General features: G+C 37.5%; 1 protein-coding gene across 1 annotated transcript; it reads left to right on the top strand.

Annotated features, from left to right (window-relative positions):
* Positions 1–254: 254 nt before the first annotated feature.
* Positions 255–27,173, top strand: gfpt2 (glutamine-fructose-6-phosphate transaminase 2). The gene is made up of 19 exons (XM_088932127.1): positions 255–372; positions 4,516–4,623; positions 5,745–5,843; positions 6,593–6,718; positions 7,039–7,097; positions 7,749–7,883; positions 11,373–11,434; positions 15,020–15,099; positions 18,812–18,935; positions 19,238–19,401; positions 21,072–21,167; positions 21,533–21,630; positions 22,172–22,292; positions 22,821–22,978; positions 23,212–23,326; positions 23,798–23,925; positions 24,229–24,396; positions 24,634–24,795; positions 25,647–27,173. The coding sequence occupies exons 1-19, from the start codon at positions 366–368 to the stop codon at positions 25,689–25,691; spliced, it is 2,055 nt and encodes a 684-aa protein (XP_088788253.1). The 5' UTR covers positions 255–365; the 3' UTR covers positions 25,692–27,173.
* Positions 27,174–27,180: the final 7 nt, after the last annotated feature.

Genomic DNA, 27,180 nt, shown 5'->3' with positions numbered 1-27,180 from the left:
TATGTAAATGGCATTAAAACAAAAAAGTGTGTTTTTAAAGAAAAAAAAGGAACGCCAAGCGAACGGGACTGCAGATGTTCCCAGCACCGCGAGTGCCAGACGGGGTCAGTCCTGTCCATGGGCTCGCGGTTGCAGTCCTGGCTCGGCCGCGCTGATGATGTGAGGGGGTTGGCCCGGCGGTTACCTTAGAAACACGTGAGGACCCGCCTTCTGGAAGGCGCTTGAAAATAAAAGTCGAGGCAGCGACGACTTTCGTGTCTCTTTCGGATTCGGGCAGTGAGCGGTGACTGGATTGTAGAAGGAAGTCTTTTTTTTTCTTTTCCCAGGACCAGATTAATTTACCTTCCAAGAAGAAAATCGGAACAATGTGCGGTAAGTGGGCCGAAAAGGAGGTTGGCACAGCACTCCTTACAATTCCACGTTTCGGTGACTGACGCTGTTCACTATGTCGTACCTTTCTCTTACCCAGATTATCATTGTTCAGATTTTTAAATTGTCAAAAGATTGGCGGAATCACGACCTTTATGTCACAATGTGATTTGATGTTCTGTTTCTTAAATACTGTTTCTTAGAGGTGAATCAAAGTCGCGTTTCATGTAGGGTACAAGTTATTAAATACATTTGGACTATTCTGATTAATCCAAAAACGTTTAACTGTGGCAGAAACTGCCCTCTTTCTACATTGCAAGTGAAATTGGTAACATACAGTTATAGGACTGAAGAATGGTCATATGTTAAAATATCAATTTTTGAGCTCCGGGAAAGTATTGAAACTCCTCTGTGTCGAAGGTTTCCTTTCGCTATAGCACATACTGATATTGTGGCATGTCCTTTTGATCCCGGTGTAGGTGTAATTAGCTGATACCAGGACTTGTATCTTGTGGCAGTTGTGGCGAATTGAAGGCTAAAGATCTGCGTAGGTTACGTGTGAAAAGTTTTTCAGGCAACTCGAAAGCGACTCGTGTTGACACTACGATTGGTTGGGTATAGAAATAAAAGACGACTTTCACGTCTATTTTTTGTTAAAGATAAAGTGTAAATCTCTAGAACGCACTCGATATTGACGATTGCAGCCGAGGCAATAACTGCGGGCTGAGCTGGACAAGACTTGGTTGTCAATCTGCCAGCAAACTGATAATTTCAATATTCAATGTCCCTGGTTTATGCTGTTAGCATAGTAAATTTACAGTACACTGACAGGAGGGTAATAGGATGTATGTCCGGCTCCACGTCCGCATTTCAATACAGGTCCGCGTTCACGTCTTGTTCGGGTGCGGCGTTTCGTGCTTTTCACCTACATTTTTTGGCATGCAAGTGACATTTTTCAAAACAAGCCGCTGTTGATGTAATTTTTAATGTAGAAAACGACGTTCTCTTCTAACACGTATTTAAAGGGGCGGGCTAGATTCATTTCTCATGCAGCAAGCGAAGTTAATGGGAAATTGACAAAAGTGTTCCTTTTATGTTAAATCATTACTTTTTCTCAGTAGACTCAGACAGTGATAAGCTTGTCGCCCTGATGCTCCGAGTTAAGGTACTTGAAACACTGCTTGGACTATGCCAGCTGTAGCTTTCAACAGTAGCCCAGAGGTACACAGTCCAGCCTGTTTTTTCTCCTGTGCATAACATACACACGGTTGTTCAGCACTTGCCCGGCTACACTAGCTACAGAGTGCATGGGGCTGGCATATAACATTCATAATCTGTGGTCCGGTTTTAAGATCACTACGAGACCTTGGTCGTAATTATGTTCACGGTCCACTCTCAAGTAGTAATGTACATAAAACCAACATTCCGATGTCAATTGTGCATGAAGAGCGACATAAGAGTGGTGACTACAGAGCCTTTTTTGTGGGATAAATTTTGAGATTACGAGGACCGGAAAAAAATACTGTTCATACTTATTTACGATCATTGTCGCGTTTCCCTGTTTTTGCTGTATGTGCATATTAGGTCTTTAAACTTAATTTTGTGGACGATACCACTAAAGTTGTATTAAGAATTATTAAAAATTCAGAAATTACAAAACTACATGCCCAGTAGGTGCATGTCCTGTCTGTGTTGCTAAATCTTTTTTTGCTGGTGTCTTGAATGGTGTTCGGGGACTTGTTGGAACGGAACAGCCTAACGCGAGTAGCACAGTTCTGTAATGTGTACGAGGACCAGGATGGGGCTGGCCTAAGTCACTAGTTGTCAAAGAGAGGGTACAAAATAATGCAGGAGGCTTGCTAACTTTCCATTTTTTGTTTCCTCATCTTTTACAGCGACAGGAAACAAATAGTACAAGAGGAGCCAATATATAAAGCTTTAATGTTAATTATTTGGCCTCACTTTCTCGCAGTTTAAAAGGGCGTGATGGTAAAATCTGCTTTTCCATAAAAGTCAAAATGGTTGAGTATGTATGAATACACCGAGTACTTGAAGATCTATAAAGTTTGAAAATCTAGGACTGGAGTACCCAGAGAGGCCACAAAGCTTTAACTATTCAATGTGCTAGCCACGTGTGGACGACTGGAGCTCTGTAATGGTGTGCATCATTCTCTGCTATGTATACAGTACTATGGAGTGACTATATAAATATGCTGAGGAATTATGTCATGTAATCACTTGGTGATGTAGTAGTACATAAATGATTTGTGCCATTTTCTTGTGCTTATCAGGCCTAATCATCACATCACTAGGAAAAAACATGAAATAGGAAAGTGTTTCATGAAATGGAATAAAATAGCTTTGTTGAGCTCTGGGAAACAAATTATTTTTTTGTTAGTCTGTTCATATAAAAGTTATTGTTTGGCACACTTCTCTAGTGAATCTGTCCTATTGGTCTTAGCTGTGGTTGTAGTATAAGACATTTGTTTATTTAAGGAAGGTTTAAAGTAGGGCTGGGCGATATGGCCAAAAACATTATCAGGATAAAAATTTTCATATCAGTCGATATCGATAATTATCACGATAAATGTCAAATCATTATTTCTTTCAGGTTTAAAGGCAGATTTTTTCTCCTGAGTGAAAGTTGAAGAAACCAGACAGTTAATTGGTAAATTAAACAACTCTTTGAAGAACACAAAAACACTTGCCAAACAGCAGAAACATTAGACAAATCTGAGGTAGAGAGTATTCAAGTCTTTTTTTTATGTCAAAATATGCATAACTAAAATTTACAAAATAAATATCTTAATAGAAAAATTAAATACTGCAGTGTGATAAAACACACATAGAAGATGGCTCAGACAGACTGCAAAGTTTAAAGTGCTCTGTTTTATGTCTGATCGTAAAAAGCCAAAATATCTCCAAATTATCGAAGTTGAATGACCTTTTCTGTCGACGATGTCATCGTCCTTCGAGCTGGTCGTTGGCAGCACTACATTTGCTTCAGTGTCGCTCATTTCTCCACTCTAACTACAGTCCTGTCAGCCACCACCGTGTGGGTAAACAACACCACGTTAGCTGCCCGGTCTGCAACACGCACTCGCACTCGCGCAGTATTTTGTGCGCATGCGCAAAGCATAAACATTTATATCGAACATTTATCGAACTTTTGTTAAAATTATATTGAGGAAAATTATATAGCGATAATTATCGTTATCGAATTATCGCCCAGCACTAGTTTAAAGTGAGATGAGGTCTTTTGATCAATCTAGACCAGTATTAATTTTAGGAATATGCTTTCAACCTTGGATTTTAAATTCCTTAAAAACTAAAAGCTATTTTTGTAGCACTTAACACTTTTTTTGCAGCAAATTGCTATTTTCATCTTTCAGTGCTGAATTTGAAACAGGCCTGGTTAAAGGTCCTTGTTGCGAAATAGAATTCCCTGATGTTTTTTATTCACCAAGGCCAGTTTTGTGTGCTATATCTACAGTACAATCATCTTTGAGATCACAAAATCTCAGAAATATTTTTGAGAAATTGGACAGTAAATCACTTCTGCTGTAATGTAAGTGTAGTGCATGTTTTTGAGGACATACAAAGAGGGCTTCAGTGCAGTTACTGTTTTACAATGTAAATGCAGTGCTTAATGGGATATTATAAAAAAACCATGATGTCAGATCACTTAGTTCCAAGTGCAGCAAGAATTAAAAACATCTGTGTAAATGGAGTGTCAAGGCAGCCTTTTCTTTTGCTGTGCTGCACGAATCGCACATTTTGTAATATTTGAAATTCTTTTTTCTACCAGCTTAGTGCCAGTAGTTTAAAAGAACACCTAGGCTTTAATTAGAGGATTTAACTCCCTTAAATCAATCTTTTCTGCAAATCATTGCTCAATTTTATTTATAAAATGGAAAAAGGGTACAGAACAAAAATTGCGAACATCTACTGTTTCATGTTTTTCAAAATGTGTATTATGAGATTTTGAATGTTGCCAATAAAAAAGAAAACTAAAATATTAAAGAGGATAATTCAGGTGATAAGTGTACTATAAAAAATGTAGGCTGTATAGAAATTCTGATGTTGTTGTTTCTGTGCAATAATGGATATGCAGGAAAAGTGATCTTTCCACAATGTTCTCTGCAGGGATATTTGCCTACCTGAATCATAGGGTGACACGGACAAGGAAGGAGATCTTTGAGACACTAGTGAAAGGATTGCAGAGGCTGGAATACAGGGGGTATGATTCTGCAGGTACAACTCTTCTATGTCCTCTTTCCCTTCCATGACTTTGTTTCAAGTGTTTCATGCTTTGGCATGAAATCCTTGTTTCTGAAGGCTCGTAGATGGGTGTATAAATCCTTTCACCTGAAAAGCATTTACACAGTACCTGTACACAGTGCCAGGGGTGCGGAGACCTGTGATACTAGCTGTAGATTGCTTAGCCTGAGTACTTTCCATCCCCCCAGTGTGAGAAGCTACAATTTTAATTCATCATTCATAACCACTTCATCCAGTTCAGGGTCATGGGGAATCTTGACAAGCAGCAGGTGTAAGGTAAGAAACACCCTGGATGGGATGCCAGCCCATTGCAGGGCAGATACACAGACATGCACTCACTCACAGCAGAGTCACTTTCCTAGAAGCCTGTGGGAGGAAACTGGAGCACTGGAGGAAACCCACTCAAACATGGAAAGAACCCACAAACTCCACACAGACAGCACCCCAGGTCCAGAATTAAACCCAGGGCCCCAACACTGCGAGGCAGCAAAGTTAACCAATGTGCCACCGTGCCTTCCCATAATGTTTTTTATGTTATATATATACACATCTATCCTCCTGTACCATTGTGCGCATGTGTAATTTTTATATGCAAATGTAAGTACAAAATTAGATTATGTGGGTGTTTATAAGATAGGCTCAAGAATAATTTTGGTAAGTTAACTGAATTTTGAACACTAGTTCATTTTCTGTCCGTAATGTGCACACCTGCAGGAACGCCTCACCTGGCCTTTTGACTGCTCTTCAATGTCATCAATCTCTTTAAAACAAACAGGTTTTGTGTGTTTGCCTAGTGTGCACCACTGCAGAAAAATAACACACATAAATACAAGGCTATTGACTTTATGAAATCCCCCAAAAATGTACTGCCCTAAAATAAGCAATAAAATATTTTGATAAAATATACTGCCCTGTCATTTGCAGTTATCTAAATACAGTAGAACAATAAAATGAAGATAATCTCCACTTTAGGAGCTATTCACAGAGAGTAGTCATTTTTACAGTTTATTGATATTAACTTTATGCATTACTAATATGATCCCTACAATATGGCTTCTGACTCACTAAAGACTTGCTATACTTCTGATCGTCAGGGATTGCTGTGGATGGTCCATACAAAGACATAAAGGATGGCCACATCTGTCTCATCAAACAAAGAGGGAAAGTAAAAGCCCTGGATGAAGAACTATACAGTAAGTTTATTTGTGTATTTTTGTATTTTACATACAGTTAAAGCTATTTACCTGTTTATAATTGAAATGATACCCAGTGCAATATTTTATGCGAATGAACAGCTATTGTAGAGCGACTAGCTAAGGAAATTTATATTCACTATCTCACGCTGCCTGACAAAAGCTGCATTATGGGAAAAGTTTAAATGTGGCATGTCTGTATACGGTGGCAGCTTTGAGCCGTTCATACGCATAAATAGGTAATATCTATAAAAACATATTTTTTAAATTTCTAAAATCCTTAATTTTATAGTCAAAACTGCCACTGAAAAATCTATTTTAGATGATATCTGAACATTTTCTTTGCAAACCAGTTTTCAAACACCCTCCTTATCAGTAGGTCATTTTGTTTTTTGGTTGCTTTATTTGTTGATGGGGGAAATACGTGTCTAAATAACCCAGCAAATATTTTTTTATTGTGTAGTGGGGAAAAAAAGAACAGCTCTAACTGTGGAAAGTTTGTCTCTACAAAATAATCCTCTTAGAAAAAAGATTTTGCCTTGAAACACTGAGACAACTTCTGCCTAGCATTTGACATATTCTGCAGCCTGTCATCCTGCAGTTTTATGTTATGAGGCTGTGAAATGAGGAAAGAAAATTTGAAATCTAGTCTACATCAGGCCTTGTTTGAAACAGTTCCATTAACAATTAGAAACAAACCTGGAACTGCATATCCCTATGGAACATGAAATGTGGGTCTTTTTTTCCAGAAAAAGACACTATTGACTTGGAAGCTGAACTGGACATCCATTTTGGCATTGCCCACACCCGCTGGGCTACACACGGCGAACCCAGCGCACTCAACAGCCACCCGCACCGATCGGACAAAAACAACGGTAAGTGGCCTTTTACCCAACGCGCACACCAGTCTGGAGAATCATGTTCCATGCCTGTTTACTGAAAGCACAGTGCATTTGGAAAGAGGTCTTGAAAATGGATTGAAACAGACACTGGCATTATGTGAAGGGGGATCAGGTGCAGTTTAAGAATGAGAATTCCAGCTTGCTCAATAGACAGGGTGGATGCATGATGAGGTTTAGACTGAAATGAAACCTGTGGAACAGGATTACAGTCTGGCTTCAAAACATTGTATGACTTCAGAGAAAAGAAGCTGACATATCACCCCTCCCAATGGTTCATTTTTTTATTCTTCCAGAATTTGTGGTGATTCACAATGGCATTATTACCAACTACAAAGAACTGAAGAAGTACCTGGTAAGATACTGTATGTGTAATATTGTGTAAATGTGTCATACATACAATAAAACGTGGGTCTGTTTGCCAAATAAAATGTTGAATACTGCTAACATTATAAATTAGCTTTAAAAACATAGACCCCCACATCATCAGATCATTCTGTTAAGCTTTCCCTTAGCTGTTTGTACAGAAGTATATTTAAGAGAAACATGTACTGAGATCATGAACATGTCTTCATTAATAGGAGTTGTCATAGTACACTGTTATCCATAAGAAAGAAAAAGTCACTATTTTAAATGCCTACATACAAGATGATAAAAAACAATAGAAAATACGTTGTGCAAAACATGTAAAGGGTCCCTACTGAAAACAAAACAGCTGTAGCATAGCTTGACAGTGTTTTTAATAAGGCATGATAGCCATTCAGACTTTCCTGCATCGAGTTTTGTCACAGCTGCATGATTATGTATATCAGGTTCTGAGCAAGGTGGATCTGTAGTTCCATTGCGTCACTTTCTGTTCTGTTTCATATGTCAGGGGATCAGCCCTGCCTTCTGCTCTTCTTGAGGAGAAGGAGTGGCTTCAGAGCCTGCTTAGGTTTTACAGGAGCATATGATAATGTGGAGGTGGTGTCTTATTGTAATGTGGAGCCAAAATCCTGCTTTTCAGGAGTCAAAGGGATACGAGTTTGAGTCGGAAACGGACACAGAGGTCATTCCCAAGCTCGTCAAGTACTTGTACGACAATCGTGAGAGAGATGACATATCCTTCTCAACACTGGTGGAGAGAGTCATTCAGCAGCTGGTGAGTGGGTGAATTGTTAGAGTCTGGATATTGTGATAGGTGTTGTGACTTTAAATTAGGAAATGGACTAGACAAGATTGTTTTGACGTTTCCATTAGTTATAATGAAAATTACCAATATAGTTTGAGGAAGAACATCATACTACAACACCATTCTTTGAGAGTCCTGTTAAGAAGTCTACAAAAAGTCACCTGTGGTGAAAGTATTCTTGGTCCATATATTTTAGTTTTAATCACCATACCCCATAGACAATTTACAGTGTAGTAATTTTGACCTGATCAGGTCTTATTAAAATCATTTTTGCTTTTTTAACTGTTGTATTCCCTTTTCTGTTCCAAATAAATTAGCAGAAATAAGTCAACGTATTAGACTACCATGTGTATTACCGAACAAATTAAGATTTTGATGAGCTATACAGCAACTATCTTCAAAACTGAACATTCAAGCAGAAAAATTTATTTTTTCTAAAATGAAATAATTCCTGTTTACAACAAAAGAGTCTTTTGTACATACTGTATGAAGCAGCAAAATTGTTTCACCCAGTACAGTATGGTTGCAAACTGTGTGCAATATTGGGTTTACTGAAGGTCTGGTTTAAAACTGGTGTTTTTAGTTTTTCAGATCTCTTGGAGATTTTGTAGTTCTTGACTTTCACCAATAAATTGTGGACAAATCGAATGGTTCTAGGGATTGATAGCTGAGTTTTCTCAGCTCGTTCTGAAGCCACGTGGAAATTTTTTTCATTCATACAGTGTGCAGTACTTTAACCAAGCGCTAGTTTTGTCCTATGAGAGACCCTTCAGTTTTAAATTACACATGTGATCCAAGCGGTGCTTTCTTCATCCAGACAGTGAGATTAAATAACCAGAGCCTTGTAGTGTGAACATTTAAACTAATTATGTGTCTGTGCACTATGGCAGCTGTCATTTCTAGGAAATCATCCTTTTCTCATTTTCCTGATAGCAATGGAGAATTACCATGTCTTTGTCATCTCTGTTGAAGTAAAAGAAAGTATCAACTTGGAAAGGAGTGGAAAATGAAGTGAAGAATCTGGATGATTAGTCTACTGTTTTGAATAAAATATAACCTTTTTTGGTAACCTGGTGATAGCAGGTGTTTCATGTACAGATGTGCACCCTTGAAAACTGTATGAAGAGCTATAGTAATGAGAATACACATCTAATAGTGTTATTCCTTCATTTTTATCTTGTTGTACAGTATTTTTTCCTCAGGACCCCTTATCCTTATAGTTAGTAATAGTTACTAACTTAATAGTTAGTATTATTTGATTCATAAAGAGCTATTCTTACCAAATTAGAATTCACAAGGAATGACAGCAGCTGAAGAAATGGTAGAATGGTTTATTGTATTTAGTGAAAACTTTGGATTAGCCCGCTTATCTGAGGGCCAACCTCCTGGCCATAGGACAGGGAGACTAGGATCCCCAAGCCCAGTGACAAGGTGATCAAGGTGTAGCTGCAAAGATGGAGATGGAGGAGCAGTGAGGAAGGGATGTGAAAACGAGCAAGCAAGAGGAGAGGGAGACGTGGTTAATATGGGAACTGAGGCAGTTGCGTTAGAATTAGTTGCAATTTGTGTTAACTGAGCTTAATTAGTTCAGCTGCTTTCACCCCTCCCGAACTTTCATTAAAACTCCATTAAACAAAATAACTTCCAAACGCCAGCGCATCAAAAAAGCAAACATATGTTATATAATATATTATTATATATTTTTAATTTACTGTATTTTTCTAGATTATTGCCTTGCTAATTCTTGACAGAAACTGTATTTTTTTTTACTTAGGCAAGTTTATTTTCAAAATGGCTTAATAAGTTTATTATACATGTACAAGTAATGGTGCACTTAACTTATCTGAATCTCACTGATTTGAAAGCAATAAATGATTTTTTTTCTGATTGTGGGGCACAACATGGTAAATAATGCCTTAATTCTCAAGGGGGGCTCGCTTTCATTGTAGGCCTTTCGCACACGTGAATATCGGCATGGCAAACAAAACAGGATCAGTTGTAGAACCCAACTCTGCAAGTTGAAGCAGGATGTGGAGACAAAGTGTTCCCCAGACAGCATGAAAATTAACACTAATAGTAACTTTTTTATATGAATGCACTATAGTCTTAATTGGGATATTCAGCACTTTATCATACAACTGCTAAACATTGCCCACCCTGTTTCCTAATTAGTATTAATATTATGTGGCAAGGTTTACTACATTATGTTTTGGAGCTCAGTTTTATAATGATTAAGAACTGTACAATGTTCTAAGTCTAGGAGGGTTGTTTCAAGTGTCCCATGACAGTGTCTGCCTTAGTCTTTGGACACTTTTTAGAAGAATGAAATACTGAATTGCACCTTTTCTCCCACAAAAGTTCTATTTTAATTTCATTAACATTCAAAATTGTTTAATAATCATGGAAGCAGCATCACCTGGAGTGCATATTTTTCATTTTTGTTGGGCCTGCTGAATGTGTGTGGATTTAGTGTTTACAAAATTAATCTAACAAGTGGAAAATTATAGCATATGTTTCCAACATATGATTTTCCAAGTTCACTCCAGCTCACAGTGGTATATGCCTGCTAGCAGTTGTGGCACACAAGTGTCTGTTACTTGTTAATTGTCGTTAAGTTACCCTGGTAACAGAAACAATCAGAAGATTATTGCTGCAGACATAAGTTGTGGGTGCAGAAGACCCTCTATTTACCACAATTAAAAATTCAGTGGGAAAAATCAGAGATGACACAAACATGTAATTTTATTAAAATGCTGTCTTGACCATCTTATACTGTATATTGTCATTAAATTATTTGCTGTGAAACTTCTCAATTGTCATGGGCATTAGTTAAATCACTGTTGCAATTAATAAATAAAAGCCCAGGATAAGACCTTTTTCTCTTCATAATATCGTGAAAAGTTTGCCCTTGAATGTTATTTGCTCCAAGATACTATATCTAATGTGTATTGTTTTATCATAAACTCATTACATTACAGTTTTTTTTCATTTTAAAATAATTCTGAAATTTTCATTATACCTAAATCTCTTTTTCTTAATGTGCAGATTTGTCTAAATCACGTTGTAAGTTCAGAATGGATTAAAGGGTAGATTCTACAGTGTTCATATAGCTAATTAAAGCCAGATAAAGTGGTGGTTAGTTTTTATTTCCCCCTGTTTCTCCAAACTGCTCAGTATATTATCAGAATATGCAGAGAGCTGTGTAGATGCCTTACAATAGGGGGTTTATTTCTTCAACTTTTCAGTCACTGTGCTTCCTTTCACAACTTTACTACCTCCACTGTTACTGAGCTCTCCTTGGCTCTAGTCCCAGAGAAAGTGTTCTGATAGCAGCCCAGAGGGGCCTTGCTCACAGAGGTGGGGGGAGCAGTGCAAGGTTCAGAAAAAGCCCTTTTAATTGTTTTGGATGTTGAGCAACTTTATTTTTTAAATTAAAATGCTGTTCTGTTCCATTTCCAGGAAGGTGCATTTGCGCTGGTGTTCAAGAGCAGTCGCTTCCCAGATGAAGCTGTTGCCACCAGGTTAGTGCAGCATTTTTTCTTCCTTTTTAAGTTTTATACATGTTGGTATTGCACAGGAATCGGACAGACACATTGACACTATTTCCTGGTGCTGTCAGCCTGACCTGTAACTTTGAGATTGTTTTCATATACTTGCAGTCATTCCCTATTTTTTCTGCACCTGTGCACTCTGTTTCTTTCGTATTAAGGAGCAGGAATGCCATTCACAACCATTCCTGTTGGTGCCCTTTTGTCAACTAACACAGTTTTGTTTGTGATTTTATGTACTGTGTTTTACTTTAAAAGATATTCTAGAAACACTTTCAGCTTTAAAGATGAAATTAGACTTTTTCAAAGGACAGTTAACAAGAAAATCTGTTTTGTTTTTTATTACACAAAAACTCTTCCCGAGATTGTCTCAGATGTTATCATTGCAATACTGGAATACTGTTTCAATTTTTTTTAAAGTTTGTTTTTTGTGCTTGACATACAAATTCACAATTATTGTTATACATTCTGCAGCAAGGTTTTATTAGGTACAGAAAATAGCACAAGTTGACAGAAAATAAAAGATTTGTTAGTAAATGTTTGTGGTCTATTCAAGTTATTAAATTTGAATGTGCTTTTGTTTGCATAGTGCATTGCATGTGTCACCATTTTATTACGTTGGCTATGGACAGCCTCAGTCAGTTCTATGATGAAATGTATATACTGTATTTGTATGTTATATGAAATTAATTTTAAATGTTTTGTGTAGAACACTGTAAGAAATTGAAAAAATTCCAAAGAAGTCCCACTAACCTCTTTGAACTTTGTCATTTCCTTATTTTAAATTGATCTTCTAATTTTAGATTTGGAAGATAGTTATTAGCAATAATGTTTTAGGGAAATTGGGTAATTAGGTGATTAAAGCAATGTCGTGTTTTTCCCTTAGAAGATCATGCTGCATCTTGCTGAATTGTGGCATAAAAAATATGTTGGACTTAAAAATAACATTAATCAACCTTAAGTTTGAACGTAAGGTCAAAGGTGACAAGGCATTTGGCCAAAGTATTTTCTACTGGCTTGTGCATTTTTTCATTGATTGCAAATTTTCATACTAGTGACCGGTAAATTAAGTTTGACATCAGCAGCCTATTCTCTAGCTACCATAAGGAGAATTTTCCAAAGGAAGTTTTGTAAACCTTTTTGGTTGAAGGTTTTATTTTTTGTGAATGATATAACATCTGTGAATGAAATCACTTTAGCAGTTTTAGTTTGGTACTGTAAATATCCATCCATCCATTTTCTACTCACTTAAGCCAATCGTAGATAGGGTTGCGGGTGAGTTGGAGCCTATCCCAACAAGCAGTGGGTGCAAAGCAAGATACACCCTGGATGGGTTGCCAGTCCATCACAGGTCCATCAGAGATATGCAGTATGCACAGACTCACACCAGAACCTGTTTTCCCAGAAGCCAAATAACAGTCTACAGTCTTTGGACTGTAGGAGGAAACTGGAGCAACTGGAGGAAAAACACTTGAACATGTGAAGAACATACAAACTCCACACAGCTAGCAGCTCAGGTCTGGAATTGAACCCAGAGCCCCACTGCTGCAAGGCAACAATGCTAATCACTGCACCACCATAGCGCCCTGAATACCCTTAATTCCCAGAAAACAATTGGACAATTATAGAATTATACTATTCCGAATCTTCTTGATTGGTGGTACAATTCTGGATGTCGCACCTTGGAGTTTTAAGACAACAAAGATAATCCCTATCTGTCTTCTAGTAGAGCCAAGTCTGATATAACATCCTCCACTTCCCCTGAGAACTTTTCCTACCTCTGTTGCTCCTTAGAATGATATACTCAGCATACTAGTTTGTATTTGCTATTATTTCCCAGCTAACACAGGATTATCAATATTATTATCATTATTACCAATACTATATTAAAAAAATCAGTTTTATTCTACAGTATTTGTGAAGTTGTGTGTAGGCTGTAATATTGCCTGTTCTTTATAAATTCCCTAAGAAGTCTTAAAGTCTCAAGTTATAAATAAAGTTACTGTATAAATGTAAACAGTGAAGAAAACTTTACTCGAGTTATTCTTTTTAATTTATTTCATTATAATTATTTTTTGCCTGTTTCAATAAAAGTAATCCTTAAACATCTTATTCTTGTGCGAAAATCTCTTCTGAACAAGTTGAGATGTCAGTGCCTGTGCTGGTGAAGATAAAATGCGTGGGCTGGAGTCGTGTCTTTTTGGGACAGAAGTTAATTTCCTCTATTCTGTGCCAGTGCGGAGAGCAGTGAATGGGGTCCATTCATGTGCGCTGGCCAGGATCTTGTACAAACATGAGCTGCTGCGGCTGAGGCTCCAAGTGCGCTTGTCGTAGAACGAGGGAGATAATTGTCGTCTTGTCCAAAGATGTTTAAAATGAGTGGGGATAATCATTGAGTGCACAATACAAATGGGCTGTATAGCACTGAAGAGGCTCATAGTTAACAAAAATCAGTTTCTTCACCTACCAACTGTTTTCATTATCTCCTTCAAGTGGTCCAAACCACAAAAAGACATAAATGAACAATAAAGAAGTGGTTAAGCAGAGAGACCTTTTCATCTGGTGGACACAAATCTATCCTCAACCACATCATGTTTCTTTATAAATCTGAATGTAACCTCTCCCACAGAAGGGCTTAACAGTTTGTTTCAGACACAAACCCCCCTTTCTTTGTGCTTCATGCTAGGCCTAATCCCTATATATTTTTTTTAAATACAGAAATGTCTGTGTTTTCTTAAGAAAGCTGGAAAGGCTTATATCCTTGACCAGTGGCTCATTAGTTGCTGTGTTTTTGCTGGCATTCAGTGATTTTCCTGAGTCATTCTTGATGAGACTGGCCAACAATCGTTTTCCAGCTCTGACTACCTGAATTCTTGCTTTCTACTGTCCATCGCATAGCTTTTCTTTTTCTTCTGTAGATTTATTTGAAATGACAGAAAAGGTCTACTACTGCTCCATTCTTACTCTTAATAACTTTAAAAGCAGTGGGAAAGTAATATATATAGGAACAAGTAATAGGTTTATTCCATGCTGAAAAGAGAAGAAAGAAAACACAACGTTCGGCTTCACACCTGAAGAAGGCTTCACAGACAAAATGTTGTGTTTTCTCTCTTCTCTTTTCAGCATGGAATAAACTTATTACTTGTACCTTTACAGACTACTCAAGCTGACGCAACTACTCACCTGAAGTAATATATATATATATTCATGTCTTGCAGAAGTAAGGTACATAGAGTGTACATTACGTAAAATACAATTTGATCATTTCACAGCAAACTCTTCTACTGTAGTTTAAAATTAAATTCTAGCTGTAATATGTGCTTTTTCTGACTTTTGCTTTTGAAGATGAAAAAACAGACACAAAGACCTCTGTTTTATTTCTTTACTGGAATTTGCAGAGCAAGCATGAATGGCAGTTTCATGAAAGGATGTGGTTTTGTTGGTATCTAAAATGTATGCGGGTGTGTTTTCATGGAGGTTTGGAAGCTGTGCTGTAAATAGTTGCTCTGTTTTGTTTGTATAAATAAAATCGTAACCCTCTTGTCTTCTTTCTTGCAGGAGAGGGAGCCCCCTGTTGATAGGTGTGCGCAGCAAGAATGAGCTGTCCAGTGAACATATCCCCATTCAGTACAATAACAGTACGTTCAGCGATTTCCTACCTGTCCTTTATTTTCCAACTTGCAATGTTCCAGGTTCTGACAAACATCTTTTTGTTTTGAAATATGAAAATGAAAGAAAAAATCACTAATGGCCAAATCAGTTATCACAACATTACAGGAAAAAATGTAAATATTGATTCATAAGCTTTGACAGTAGCTGGCAGAAACCCAACTGAAGGTTTAGCGACATTCAGATCATAAGTCATGTTTCCTGTTGGCTACTAGATGCTGAAGAACATTTTGGAATTTCCCTTATTTGAGAGGCCAGTATTCAACCTGGTGCTATCTGAGAGTTTACTCATAACATAGATTCATCCACTACTTAAAATTACTCTGCATACATTTTTTATATATATACACGTTTATTAGTATTATATATTTATATAATATATATTTAAGATGCAATAGATTACAGAGATTAGGTATAGTGTATTGCTACACAGTATTTTTTCACTCAACTATTAATATTTTTATACTTGAGTTAAAATATGTCATCTTGAGAACCATGATTAAGGAGAAATTGTCACTTTGTGTAGTTATTTTTGATTTTCTGCAGCTAGTGATAGATAGCAAGTTTTCATTAGGCCAAATGCATAAAATGTGTCCAGTAAGTTTTTATAAATTACTAACCCCTGCTTCTATTTTGTTTTCCTGCCTGAACTAGCTACTCTAAACTAATTTCTTCCCTGTAGCTCCCTCAAACTCAGTCCTTAGTGATTGTATTGCAAAAGAACCATTAACATCTGAAAGCCAAGCGGCTGCAATCCCTCTAGGTGTGGAATTTTATTTTTATCCAGGCATTGACCTGCTTTCTGCAGTGATGTGTTTTGGGGGAAAGGGTTGTGCTGCATCACCACATGATCCTAAAAGCGAAGGACTAACCTTTTAACCTCTTTACGACTGTGCTTTTTCTATGCCCCTGAAGTCTCATGGGAGAAGTGGTCATCCTGGCAAATGTACCGACTTCTTTGCCACTGTATATCCTCCTGAGTTCCCTCCTGGGTTCTGTTACATGTTGAAATTAATAACAAAGCATGGCTAAAAACTCAAGACTCCCTCTTAAAGCACTTTCAACCAATATAGTTAGTAAAGTAGTCAAATTCATATAGAATTCTTGAATTCAAATTAATGATATTAAAATAGAATGATACTGTAAGTTAAGGGAATTCAAGAAGATTTATACAAAATTCAAGAGTGGGCAAACACCTGGCATAGGACATTTAAAGACAAAAGTGGATTATATTGTTATAAGACAAAAAAGAAAGTTTTTAGAACCTACCTAGAGCATTTTTAATATTTTATATATCCTTTTGCATCTAGACAATGTGGGAAGACAGTAAACATAAAAAAAACAACTGAATATTAGGATATGCTGTTAAAACTATATAATTTAAATGAAGAGATTTTATGTTAAATTTGTTTGTGCTTTAGTAAGACCTTATTTACATTGTGTTGGAAAACTGTCGGTTTCCATGGTGCAAAAATATATTGCAGCTGTGTAAGCAGCCCAGAGAGTAGTGACCAGACATATCCCTGGGATCAAAGGAAAGAACCACTCTAACTGGCTGAAAGAACTGAGCCTTTTTAGTCCTGAACAAGTAGCTTACGAGGAGACTTGATTTAGATATTCAGAACTCTAAAAGGCATTGACAAAGTCAACCCAATAGGCTTCTTTAGCATGAACATTGAAACATGAGCCAGAGGTCACAAGTGGAAGCTATAGGAAGTACGTTTATAATTGAGAACAGGCGGCACTCATTTACACACATAGTTGGGGGACTCTGGAATGAGCTATCCAGCCAAGTTGTTAAAGAAAGATTTTTTTTAGGAAAAGGATAAATGAGATCTTCAAACAGATTAACTACTAGAAAACTAATAAAGGCCAAATGGCCTCCTTTCATTTGTAACCTTCCTTTATATTTTTAGGAGAGAGAGATAAGATCACTTTATTGGCCATATACAATTTCTTTTGTTAGGAATCTCTTTTTTTCACATACCCCAACTTGATCTCCATGAGACACACAGACAGGAAGAGAAACTTGGGGTCAGAGCACAGGGTCAGCCATTCATGCAGCGCCCCTGGAGCAGTTGGGGTTAAGGGCCTTGCTCAGGGGCCCAACGGAGTAGGATTCCTTCACTGGCCGCAGGATACGAACCGGCAACCTTCCAGCCACAGGCGCAGAGCCATTGCACTGCCCATGTTTTATAACATCTTCTTTAAAGTAGTATACTGTTAATAATATGTATTGCTCGATAATCTGCAAGAGCATTAACCCTGACCATCTGGCTGTAATTAAATATATCTTTAAAAACAAACAAGGGTTCAATTTGAACTTTTTACGTTTGAAATTAATTATGTTCTACCTAGTGGTATGTTTAGTAGATTGTCTAACCTTTTTCCTAGAAATTCTGACGAGACAATTTTCTAAGAGATAAATGAAATACATATTTTTAATTTCATGTAAAATTACATGAGATACTTAATACCTTTTTCCATTTATGTTCTTACTGTATCTTTGACCCTCAAGTCGAAATGGGACCATTTCTTTCACAAGAAAAAATCAACATTCAGAAGAAAGCTGATAACAGCAAATGTAAAGCAAGATTCATTTCTTCATTCAGTTCCTCAAGAGGTTATTTGGTTATTTTTCATTTTAGTAGATCTCTTAAAATCGTTTAAATTTGACTGTTTGAAAAATAACGTTTTATTTTGTAGTGGATCTTGGCAAATGCTCTTACTGCTTATATAAAACAATTCATAAAAGTTTGATCTACTTTTCATCTAAAAAAGTGTAACAATTGCTTAAATTAAAATGGCTGAAATCTAAAATAGGACAACTCTCTCTTTAAACTTCTGTGTATCAGTGTTTTTTCTTCCGAGCCTTGAAGAGATATTTTATCAGGCTACAGTATATGAAAGATGTATTTGAAAATGTGGGAATAACAGCTCAGATTAAGTGCACAAAAATGGAATATAAAATAACTCTAAAGTCATATAGGCTGTAAAGAATTATTACAGTCTTTTATGTCTGCCAAGGGACTTAAAAGCCTGGGCATTATTTTTTATCGCTAGCAGTTGTGGGTCAAATGAGTCATGGATAAACTTAGGTGGGTTTATACACACCTGAAGAAGGCTCCATGGCCGAAACGTTGTGTTTTCTTTCTTCTTTTTTTCAGCATGGAATAAACCTATTACTTGTTCCATATATACACTTATTTTAATCCTTCAACATTAAGGAACTTGAAAGCATGAAAACCTAATTTAGTTGGTTTTGAATGTTGTGAATAAAAATGTCACACAATCATTAATTAATTATAGCTGAGAAGCAAACTTGCCTGATGTCCTTAAGAAAAAGGCCTTTGAACTATTTATTTAAGCTTCACAGTATGAATATTCTCCACCAGGGTGCTAAGGTGCTTATGCAGTAATTTGGTTGAATCTACAGTATACGAAAAGCTGTGAATTTCTAGCATACAAGAAGTGTAAGCCTCATTATAAAATAAACATTCTAGCCACAAGCTGATTTGACATGAGAAGGAATTTTAATAATACTGTGCTTTGACCAGAGTAACTGATTTTACTTTTCAGTTTCACTTCTTTTTCTGAACACCAAAGACTAGAATCCCTCCCTCGGTCAACAGGTAGCCTGTAGGTACAGATTGTCACTGATATCTGTTTCATTTCTTTCAGGTCATCTCAAAGAGGACTTAAATGAGAAGAACTACAAGAATAGTGGGCAAGCAGACGACTCCACCTGTCTGCAATCCACAGGGCACGTGGAACCTGTGGAATACTATTTTGCTTCAGATGCCAGGTGAGTTCAACATAGGCTCCGAAATGTTTGGGACTACAACATTGAGTCAGAGCTGATTTGCCTGAGTTTAAAAGAGGAAGAATCATTTGCAGTTTCTAAATTTATTTTAAATTAAAAAAAAAATGAAAAGACAATATACAGTACAACCCAGTAGTTTCCGAAAATCTGTTGAATCAGTGCATGCAAAACAGCATTACGACTAATGCTGGTGGAATCTGGTCTACTTTATGTCCACCATGAAACCTGATCTAAAGAACTTTGCTGATGTTTGCCTGTAACTGATTTTTCTCCCTCTTTTACAGCGCTATCATTGAACACACCAACAAGGTTCTTTATCTGGAGGATGATGACATTGCAGCTGTGGTTGAGGGGAAGCTGTCTATCCACCGCATGAAGCGCTCAGCTGGGGAGGATCCAGTCAGGGTCATCCAGACACTGCAGATGGAGCTTCAGCAGATCATGAAAGGTCAGCAGGTCATTCCTATGGTTCCCACTTTTGTAGAAGAGTGAAGGCTTCTGGTTTACTGGGCTTAACTGATTTCTTCCAGTGGTGTGGTGAAAACTTCCCTTCTTAACTGTGGTAAGGGTTTTTGGTCAGCACTTCACAATGCCCTCTGTGAATGGATTGATCTTAAAGCGCCATTTAACTATATACTGAATTGCACAGTAATTAAAATATTTTTGTAAAATTCTCAAACCATATATACTATGATAGAAAAATTCTTGCTTTAATATAATTGAATGGGAAATGGACTTGTACAATAACCAAAGCATTAGCTTGTTTTTTAACGATTTGTAATGGGTTAGTTTTAAAAATCTAAATAATGAGCTTAGTAGGGCAGTATGGTGTTGCAGTGGTTAGCATTGCTGCCTTGCAACACTAGGGCACTGGGTTCAATTCCTGATCAAGGGTACTGTCTGTGTTGTGTTTGTATGTTCCCTTGTGATGCATGGGATTCCTGCGGGTGCTCTAGTTCCCTCCAGCAGTCCAAAGACATACTAGACGGTTCATTTGAAAACTGTCCGTGGTGTGAGTATGTTTGTGTCTGTACTGTATGTGTCCTGTGATGGGCTGGTGTACCATACGTGGTGTATCTTGCCTTGCTCACATTGCTTGACCCCGGACTGTGAAGTGTGTAAAAATGGATGGGTGAATAATGGGCTTAGTTGCCTGTGTAATTTTGACTTAATACAGACAACAGTTGTGTGTTTTTCCCTTGTTTAATTGCATTTTGTTCATCTGTTGCCAGTGTCTTATTATATTGGATATATTGCATTTGACCCTAAATGTTCAAGAGTATGAAGTCGAAATTTAAAAACAGCAGGCTGGGTACAATGGGGTCATGAAAAGTGAAGTTGCACATATTTGCCTACATTATAGGTTTACTAAGGCCATTTCATTCTGCCATTCTAAGGCAGCCAGCAGCCATATCACTCTGCAACTCAAAACTGGCAACCCACTGAAGCTAAGCAGGTGTGAGCCTGGTCAGTACATGGATGGGAGACCTCCTGGGAAAAATTCAGGTTGCTGCTGGAAGAGGTATTAGAGCGGCTAGTAGGGGGCGCTCACCCTGCAGTCTGTGTGGGTCCTAATGCCCCAGTATAGTGATGGGGAAACTATACTGTAAACAGGTGCCGTCCTTCGGATGAGACGTAAAACCGAGGTCCTGACTCTCTGTGGTCATTAAAATCCCAGGGCGTTTCTTGAAAAGAGTAGGGGTGTAACAAATTTCCCATTGGCCCTTACCAATCATGGCCTCCTAATAATCCACATTTATGAATAGGCTTCATTACTCTGCTCTCCTACCCACTGATAGCTGATGTGTGGTGAGTGTTCTGGTGCCGTCGCATCAACTGCACATTGGTGGTGGTGGAGGGGAGTCCCCATTACCTGTAAAGCGCTTTGAGTGGAGTGTCCAGAAAAGTGCTATATAAGTGTAAGAAATTATTATTATTATTCCATAAGCTGCTTTCCTGCTATAACCTGCACAGCTGCACAAGCCATTTCCACAGGCTAGGGTTTGCCATCTAAGCCACTTATACTAAAACAAAACCTTTCTACCTTTTAAGTCTGCAACTTACCATTTTATGTGATATGAAAAGGCTGATCATGTTACATTCCTTCCCCTGATCTAGGTAATTTCAAAGCCTTCATGCAAAAAGAAATCTTTGAACAACCCGAGTCAGTTGTCAACACCATGAGAGGGAGAATCTGCTTTGAAACGAACACAGGTAAAAATAGTTTTCTTTCCTGTTCCGTTTCTTCATACAACGTGTAAATGGATTTAATTTTTTAAATCAAATGTTATTGGTAGAGCAAATCTTAAAAATCGGTAAATAGGAATGACTGAAAAAATGTTCTTAAAGTCCTTCCCTCAACACTGTACACGACTAAAGTATGAGGGACTGTTTTGTCAGACAAATGAATAGTCTTAAATAGCCATTGATAAGTGTGGTTTTTGTATTCCCTGTATTGTGAGGGGGGTTGTCTCCAGTGACTTATTTTTTGTACAACACGGAAATATAATTTCATAATCATTTTATAAATGTTGGAGGAGGAGCCCTGTCTGCACTGTTCACTGTCTGTTTCTCCTTAGTTGTTCTGGGAGGCTTGAAGGATCACCTGAAGGAAATCAAAAGGTGTCGACGTCTCATCTTGATTGGCTGTGGCACCAGCTTCCATGCTGCAGTGGCAGTAAGTGAAATTATGGGCAAAGTGTGTAAAGTACTTGGAATCTTGATGTGATTGTTAGAGGGATTAAAATTCTGCCCATAAGATTATTGATGCTCTCGGCTTGTCATAATGATATTGCTGAAGTTAGCACATTTGATCTGAAACTCCTTCTCAAAGCTACTTCGGTTTCATGCGTTCCATACTCAGAGTAGTTCGAGTAGGTTGAACATGAATTTCTGAATCGGGGCTCTGTAGCATTCAAAGAGAAACTTGGGCAGACAAGTAACACATACTATGTTTTCATAAGCCTGTATTTCAGGTGCTACTGGAAAGAGTTGTTTTGGTTTGTACCTTGGGTAGATATCATTAAACAGTGCAGCCATCAATAGATATCAGTAACAGACCATCTTCATATAATTTCAGGGGATGTTTTTTTACTGTCAAAATAAGATTTGTATTTGTTACTACTATTTATGTGGACATTTTCCTAAGAATTCATTTAAGGCTCATTTTATTAACAACCAAGTTCTACCGTGAACCTGCACTCTTCTCCTTGACACAGACTCGACAGATCCTGGAGGAGCTGACTGAGCTGCCGGTCATGGTGGAGCTGGCCAGTGACTTCCTGGACAGGAACACTCCGGTCTTCAGAGACGATGTCTGCTTCTTCATCAGCCAGTCAGGTACCTTGCATTTCTCACAGAGATGCCTACCTCCACACCAGGACACCATTGCCTATTAGCAGAAATCAATCAATAGCTGTGTTTCAGCTATATTTATTCTTCTCTTCCCAAATTAGTAGAATTTGGAACAAGTCAACAATCATTACACCGGGAATATCTTCTGTTTAGTTTTTCAAATAGTATAAATGTGGTTGAAAAGAAAATTTTAGAGTTGACAGATAAGAAAATGCAAAGCATGTGGCAAGCAAAATATAACAAAATATAGAAGTTGATTTGTAAAAAACTGGCAAAACCACAACAAAAATAATTACAAATGTAAAATAAGATGTACTTTTTAATGATTCACCCTTGTTTAGCTTCAATGCTTACTTCAAGTTTCCGAGGTGAGCTTAGACTAGAAGGGGTCAAGGCTTCTATCAACAAATCCATCAATAATCCAGTAATCAATTCACTAAATATTTGTTAGGAGTTTTCAAAGTTTTATATTCTTTTTTTTGTCCATGACCATATAATACATCGCCTTCGCAGGAGAGACTGCAGATACCCTGATGGCTCTGAGGTACTGTAAGGAGCGGGGAGCACTCACAGTTGGGGTCACCAACACTGTTGGCAGCTCCATCTCTCGGGACACTGACTGCGGGGTTCACATCAATGCAGGGCCAGAGATTGGCGTAGCCAGCACAAAGGTATTTCATACTATGCCATATACTGTTTTTTTATAACTCACCTGTATATACTCTTACATTATATTGTCTACCCCACTTATTAAAAATATTGTAACTTTAAGCCTTTTCATAGGTTTAAGATTATTTCATATAAAAATGCAGGACCACTTAAAACAACACCTTACATGTAAGAGTTCACTGTACTTTTGACTTGGATGGACAGTCCTGATGGTTTTGTGGGGGTGTTTTTACAGGCATACACTAGTCAGTTTGTGGCACTCATCATGTTCGGGCTGATGATGTGTGAGGACAGGATCTCCTTGCAGACAAGAAGAAGGGAGATTATCAAAGGACTGAAGGTCCTGCCGGGTGAGTTTTCTTGCTTGGGATTGAGTGTTGGGACACTGCCCTCCTACGATATTCAGTTCAAAATAGGAGATTGATAAAAGAGACTTTATGCTGTATATAATATGCTTGAGCATTATTCTATAGCTGTAATGATATAATGAAGTGTGCCACAGTACTTGAGTACACAGTCGCTATATAAATCTAAGGCATTATTATGATTAATTCAGAGAGCTGCATAAGCAAAAAAAGTACACATTTAATTCTCAGTTTGATTTATTTGAGTGTTTAGAAGCTGGATAAAAAGTAAGTTGATTTAAAAGTCATAGTTATTAGCAATCATGATTGATTTATTTGGAAAAGTTTTTACTTAAAATTCAATAAAGTATTTTCAGATCTTTGATAATATAGAACTATCACACTTAAGAAAGTGTGGGAGAAGTTATTTTTTTATTATTGTGATTATCAAGATCCGAGTCTTCTTTTTACTTGCAGAGCACATCAAGGAGGTCCTCAGCCTGGATCAGAAGATCAGGGACATTGCTGACGAGCTCTATCAGCAGAAATCACTTCTGGTCATGGGCCGTGGCTTCAACTATGCTACCTGTTTGGAAGGAGCCTTGGCAAGTTATTCATTCTTGTTTTTTAACTTTCTGTCTGTCTGTTTTCTGTCCATGTTTGCCAAATTTCCACAATCAGATTTCTTCTAAACACAGATGTGATATTGCATTCAGAAAGCAGCACTTTCATAATTGCAAAGCAGCATAATGTATACATAGGCTAAATGTTTTACTTAAATCTAAAATAAGCAAAAGTTCTATTTTCAGATATTTTTTATAAATTTCAATGTTTCCATTTCTATTTATGCTTTTTGGAGTAATGTTTGTGCAGTTGTAAAGAATTGCATGTGTGCTTTGTTTTTGCAGAAAATCAAAGAGATTACCTACATGCACTCAGAAGGTATCCTGGCAGGGGAGCTGAAGCACGGGCCCCTGGCTCTCATTGACAAGCACATGCCTGTCATCATGGTTGTCATGAGGGACGCCTGCTACACCAAGTGCCAGAATGCCCTGCAGCAAGTGACTGCCCGGCAGGTACAGCAAAATAACATGCCTTCAATGCTGTGCAGCTCTGAATTTTGGTCTCAAAATCTAAAGGAAATTAATTGTACTACACATTGAGTTTTATGTACTGAATAAAGATTAAACAGTCTGTGTTAACTATTTAATTAGTTTGATTTCAGTAAAACCACTGTCTTTACATCAGCATGTTGGTGTAATGCCCTGAACTATATATGTGTCAAAACAGAATTTTATTTTCTGTTCAAACAGGGACGCCCCATCATTCTCTGCTGTCAGGATGACCTGGAGAGCATGAAGAATGCCTACAAGACCATTGAGCTGCCACATACCGAGGATTGTCTTCAGGCCATTTTGAGTGTGATCCCGCTGCAGCTTCTGTCATTCCACCTGGCTGTGCTGCGGGGATATGATGTATGCTCATTCTGCTTTTTATTCCTCCTCTTTTAAACAAAATACAACTGTAAGACTGTTCTTAACCAACAAGTTTAGCTCTTTGTTCCTAACACTCATGTGTACCCATGTGTAAGCCAGTTTGTTGGAGTGCTGAAAATGTGTGTAACAAGCTACCCCTGTTGCCTTAGCTGCAACAACAAGAAATCATTGTTAAAGTCTTCCTTTGAAGGTCTGGACACACACATTGATTTAGTCCAGAAAATGTATTGAAATTCATGCTTTAAACTGATGCTGTGTGAATTGCATAGTGCCTTGTCATGTTGTGGCTCACATTCTTGTAAGCGGAGCCAGAACTACATCTCTAGGAATTAAATCTTACAACCAGGGGTCCAGTTCTGGTCCTGAAAGGCCAGGGTGTCAACAGGTTTTCATTCCTACATTCTTAAAGACTTCAAACTTGGTGACTTTATTACACTATCAGCAAGGTCTTTGGGTGGTTTGAAGAGACCTAGCAAACCTGCAGACACACCAGCCCTCCTGGCTCAGGACTGGAGACCGCAGCCGTATGGAATTTACTCTTGTGACCAGTTAATTATTGAATCCTTACTTTATGCTTCTATTGAATAAGGGTTTATACCAGTTCATATTGGGTATTAAGCATTTTATCACATAAATCTAAGAAGCCTGTGCTAAACTAATAAACTCTAGTGCAGAATAAAATTGTCTGCTAGCCACTAATGCACCCATTTACCTTATATCTACTTGCTGTAATGTACACATCATAAACTGTAAACAAAACTATATTTTAAACTAATTTTTTCAAATGTTATTGAAACTATGTTGTAACATTATTTCTCTTTAAATTTTAGGTTGACTGTCCACGGAATCTTGCCAAATCAGTCACAGTGGAGTAATATTCTTCAACAAACTGGAAATTATTGAAGGGAAGATAATGAAGAAGAACTTTTGCGGTCTTGGGTGTTTATATGTATGTTCATATGTTTATAGATATTTACATATCACACAACAGTCTGTCATTGAAGTTTTCTAGGATCGGGCTTTTTCTCTATCTTCCAGCACTACAATTGACACAGAACTTACAAGGTTTGATCCAGCCAATGCAATAACTAGTACATTGAAACTTCAATGTAGCAATGCTATGCAGTTTTTAATTTACTTCTTGTGCCTTAACCTTATGTACTTCTGTTCCCATAGGAGTGATAAGGAAAAGAAAATGTGATGTTTACTTGTAGTTCGTAGATTGACATTTTATTAATACTGTGCAATATTTAATGTAAGAGGGCCAAATGTTTCTGGTTTTATGCAGATGATTTACATTGTAGGGGAATGGATTTGGGGAATGATTTAATGTATTTAAGAATAGAAATTACTCTCTAAATTGAAAGCAAAGCTATCTCATAACATACAGTATAACGTCTATATCCTCTGCTCTCAGTGGCATAAACTTTCACATGTTCCAATCAATATGTAGCCGTACATCAGTCTGCTTTTTGGTACAGTAATGGGAGCAAGTGTGGGCATGTTTTCTTGAGGATTTAAAAATCAAAAGCAGTGGCCCACTCTTAAGCACATGGTGCTCTATAAAGCGGAGCTTCTCTACACTAGAGCCATGCTGTGAACAGTGACTCCCAAGGCTGTAACATTTTTTAACACTCTCCTCCACTACAACTAAAAGAGTCAGGTTGAACACCCCCAGCCTTAATTTCAAACCACTGTAGCAAGAGAAGGCCTGACTTGGTCTAGAATGAAAGTAAGTGCTTACTGTTTTCAGTCGATACAGAGAGAGATGTGTATCGTCAGAAGATTCATATATGCAATAATTATACCAAATGAAGTGAAGAAACATCAGATTGCATGATCTATTGATCCTTTTCTGTATGTATTTTTAATGTAGCTTTATTTATATCCAGAATACGTGTTTGTGCAGCAGAGACCGTGGTGAGGAGTTATGAAACATGTCTTCTCATTTGACAGCTGCCTTTGCTATAGTTTATTTGGCACAGGCAGTATTGTCACTGCAAAACACAAGTCTGCATTGAGCCCCAGATATGTATTCCAGTCTGCTAAATCTTTTAACATGGATGTCTTGGTATCATGTGTTTTAGATTATTTATGAATTTATAAAAAGGTAAATTATTTTTCCAGCCTTGCTAAAATCAGAGTGGTTTGTTATTGTTTACCAAAAGTACTTGACATGTATATTACTGTTATGGTGTCTGTCATGCTACGTAAAACTGTGAGTGATGCTTTTGGGTATTTTTTTAAAGATGCAGATCAATGGCCTTTTAAAAGATATATTTTATATGTTTTTATTATGGAGGACTTTCAAAATCTATGAATGTTTAGAAAAGGGCAAAATAAAATGTATGTATAAATGACCTG

The sequence above is a fragment of the Atractosteus spatula genome, chromosome 14, assembly GCF_055471065.1.
Source record: "Atractosteus spatula isolate fAtrSpa1 chromosome 14, fAtrSpa1.hap1, whole genome shotgun sequence".
NCBI lineage: Eukaryota > Metazoa > Chordata > Actinopteri > Semionotiformes > Lepisosteidae > Atractosteus > Atractosteus spatula.
Note: the sequence above shows the minus strand (reverse complement) of the source record. Positions and strands in the feature narration are given on the sequence as shown.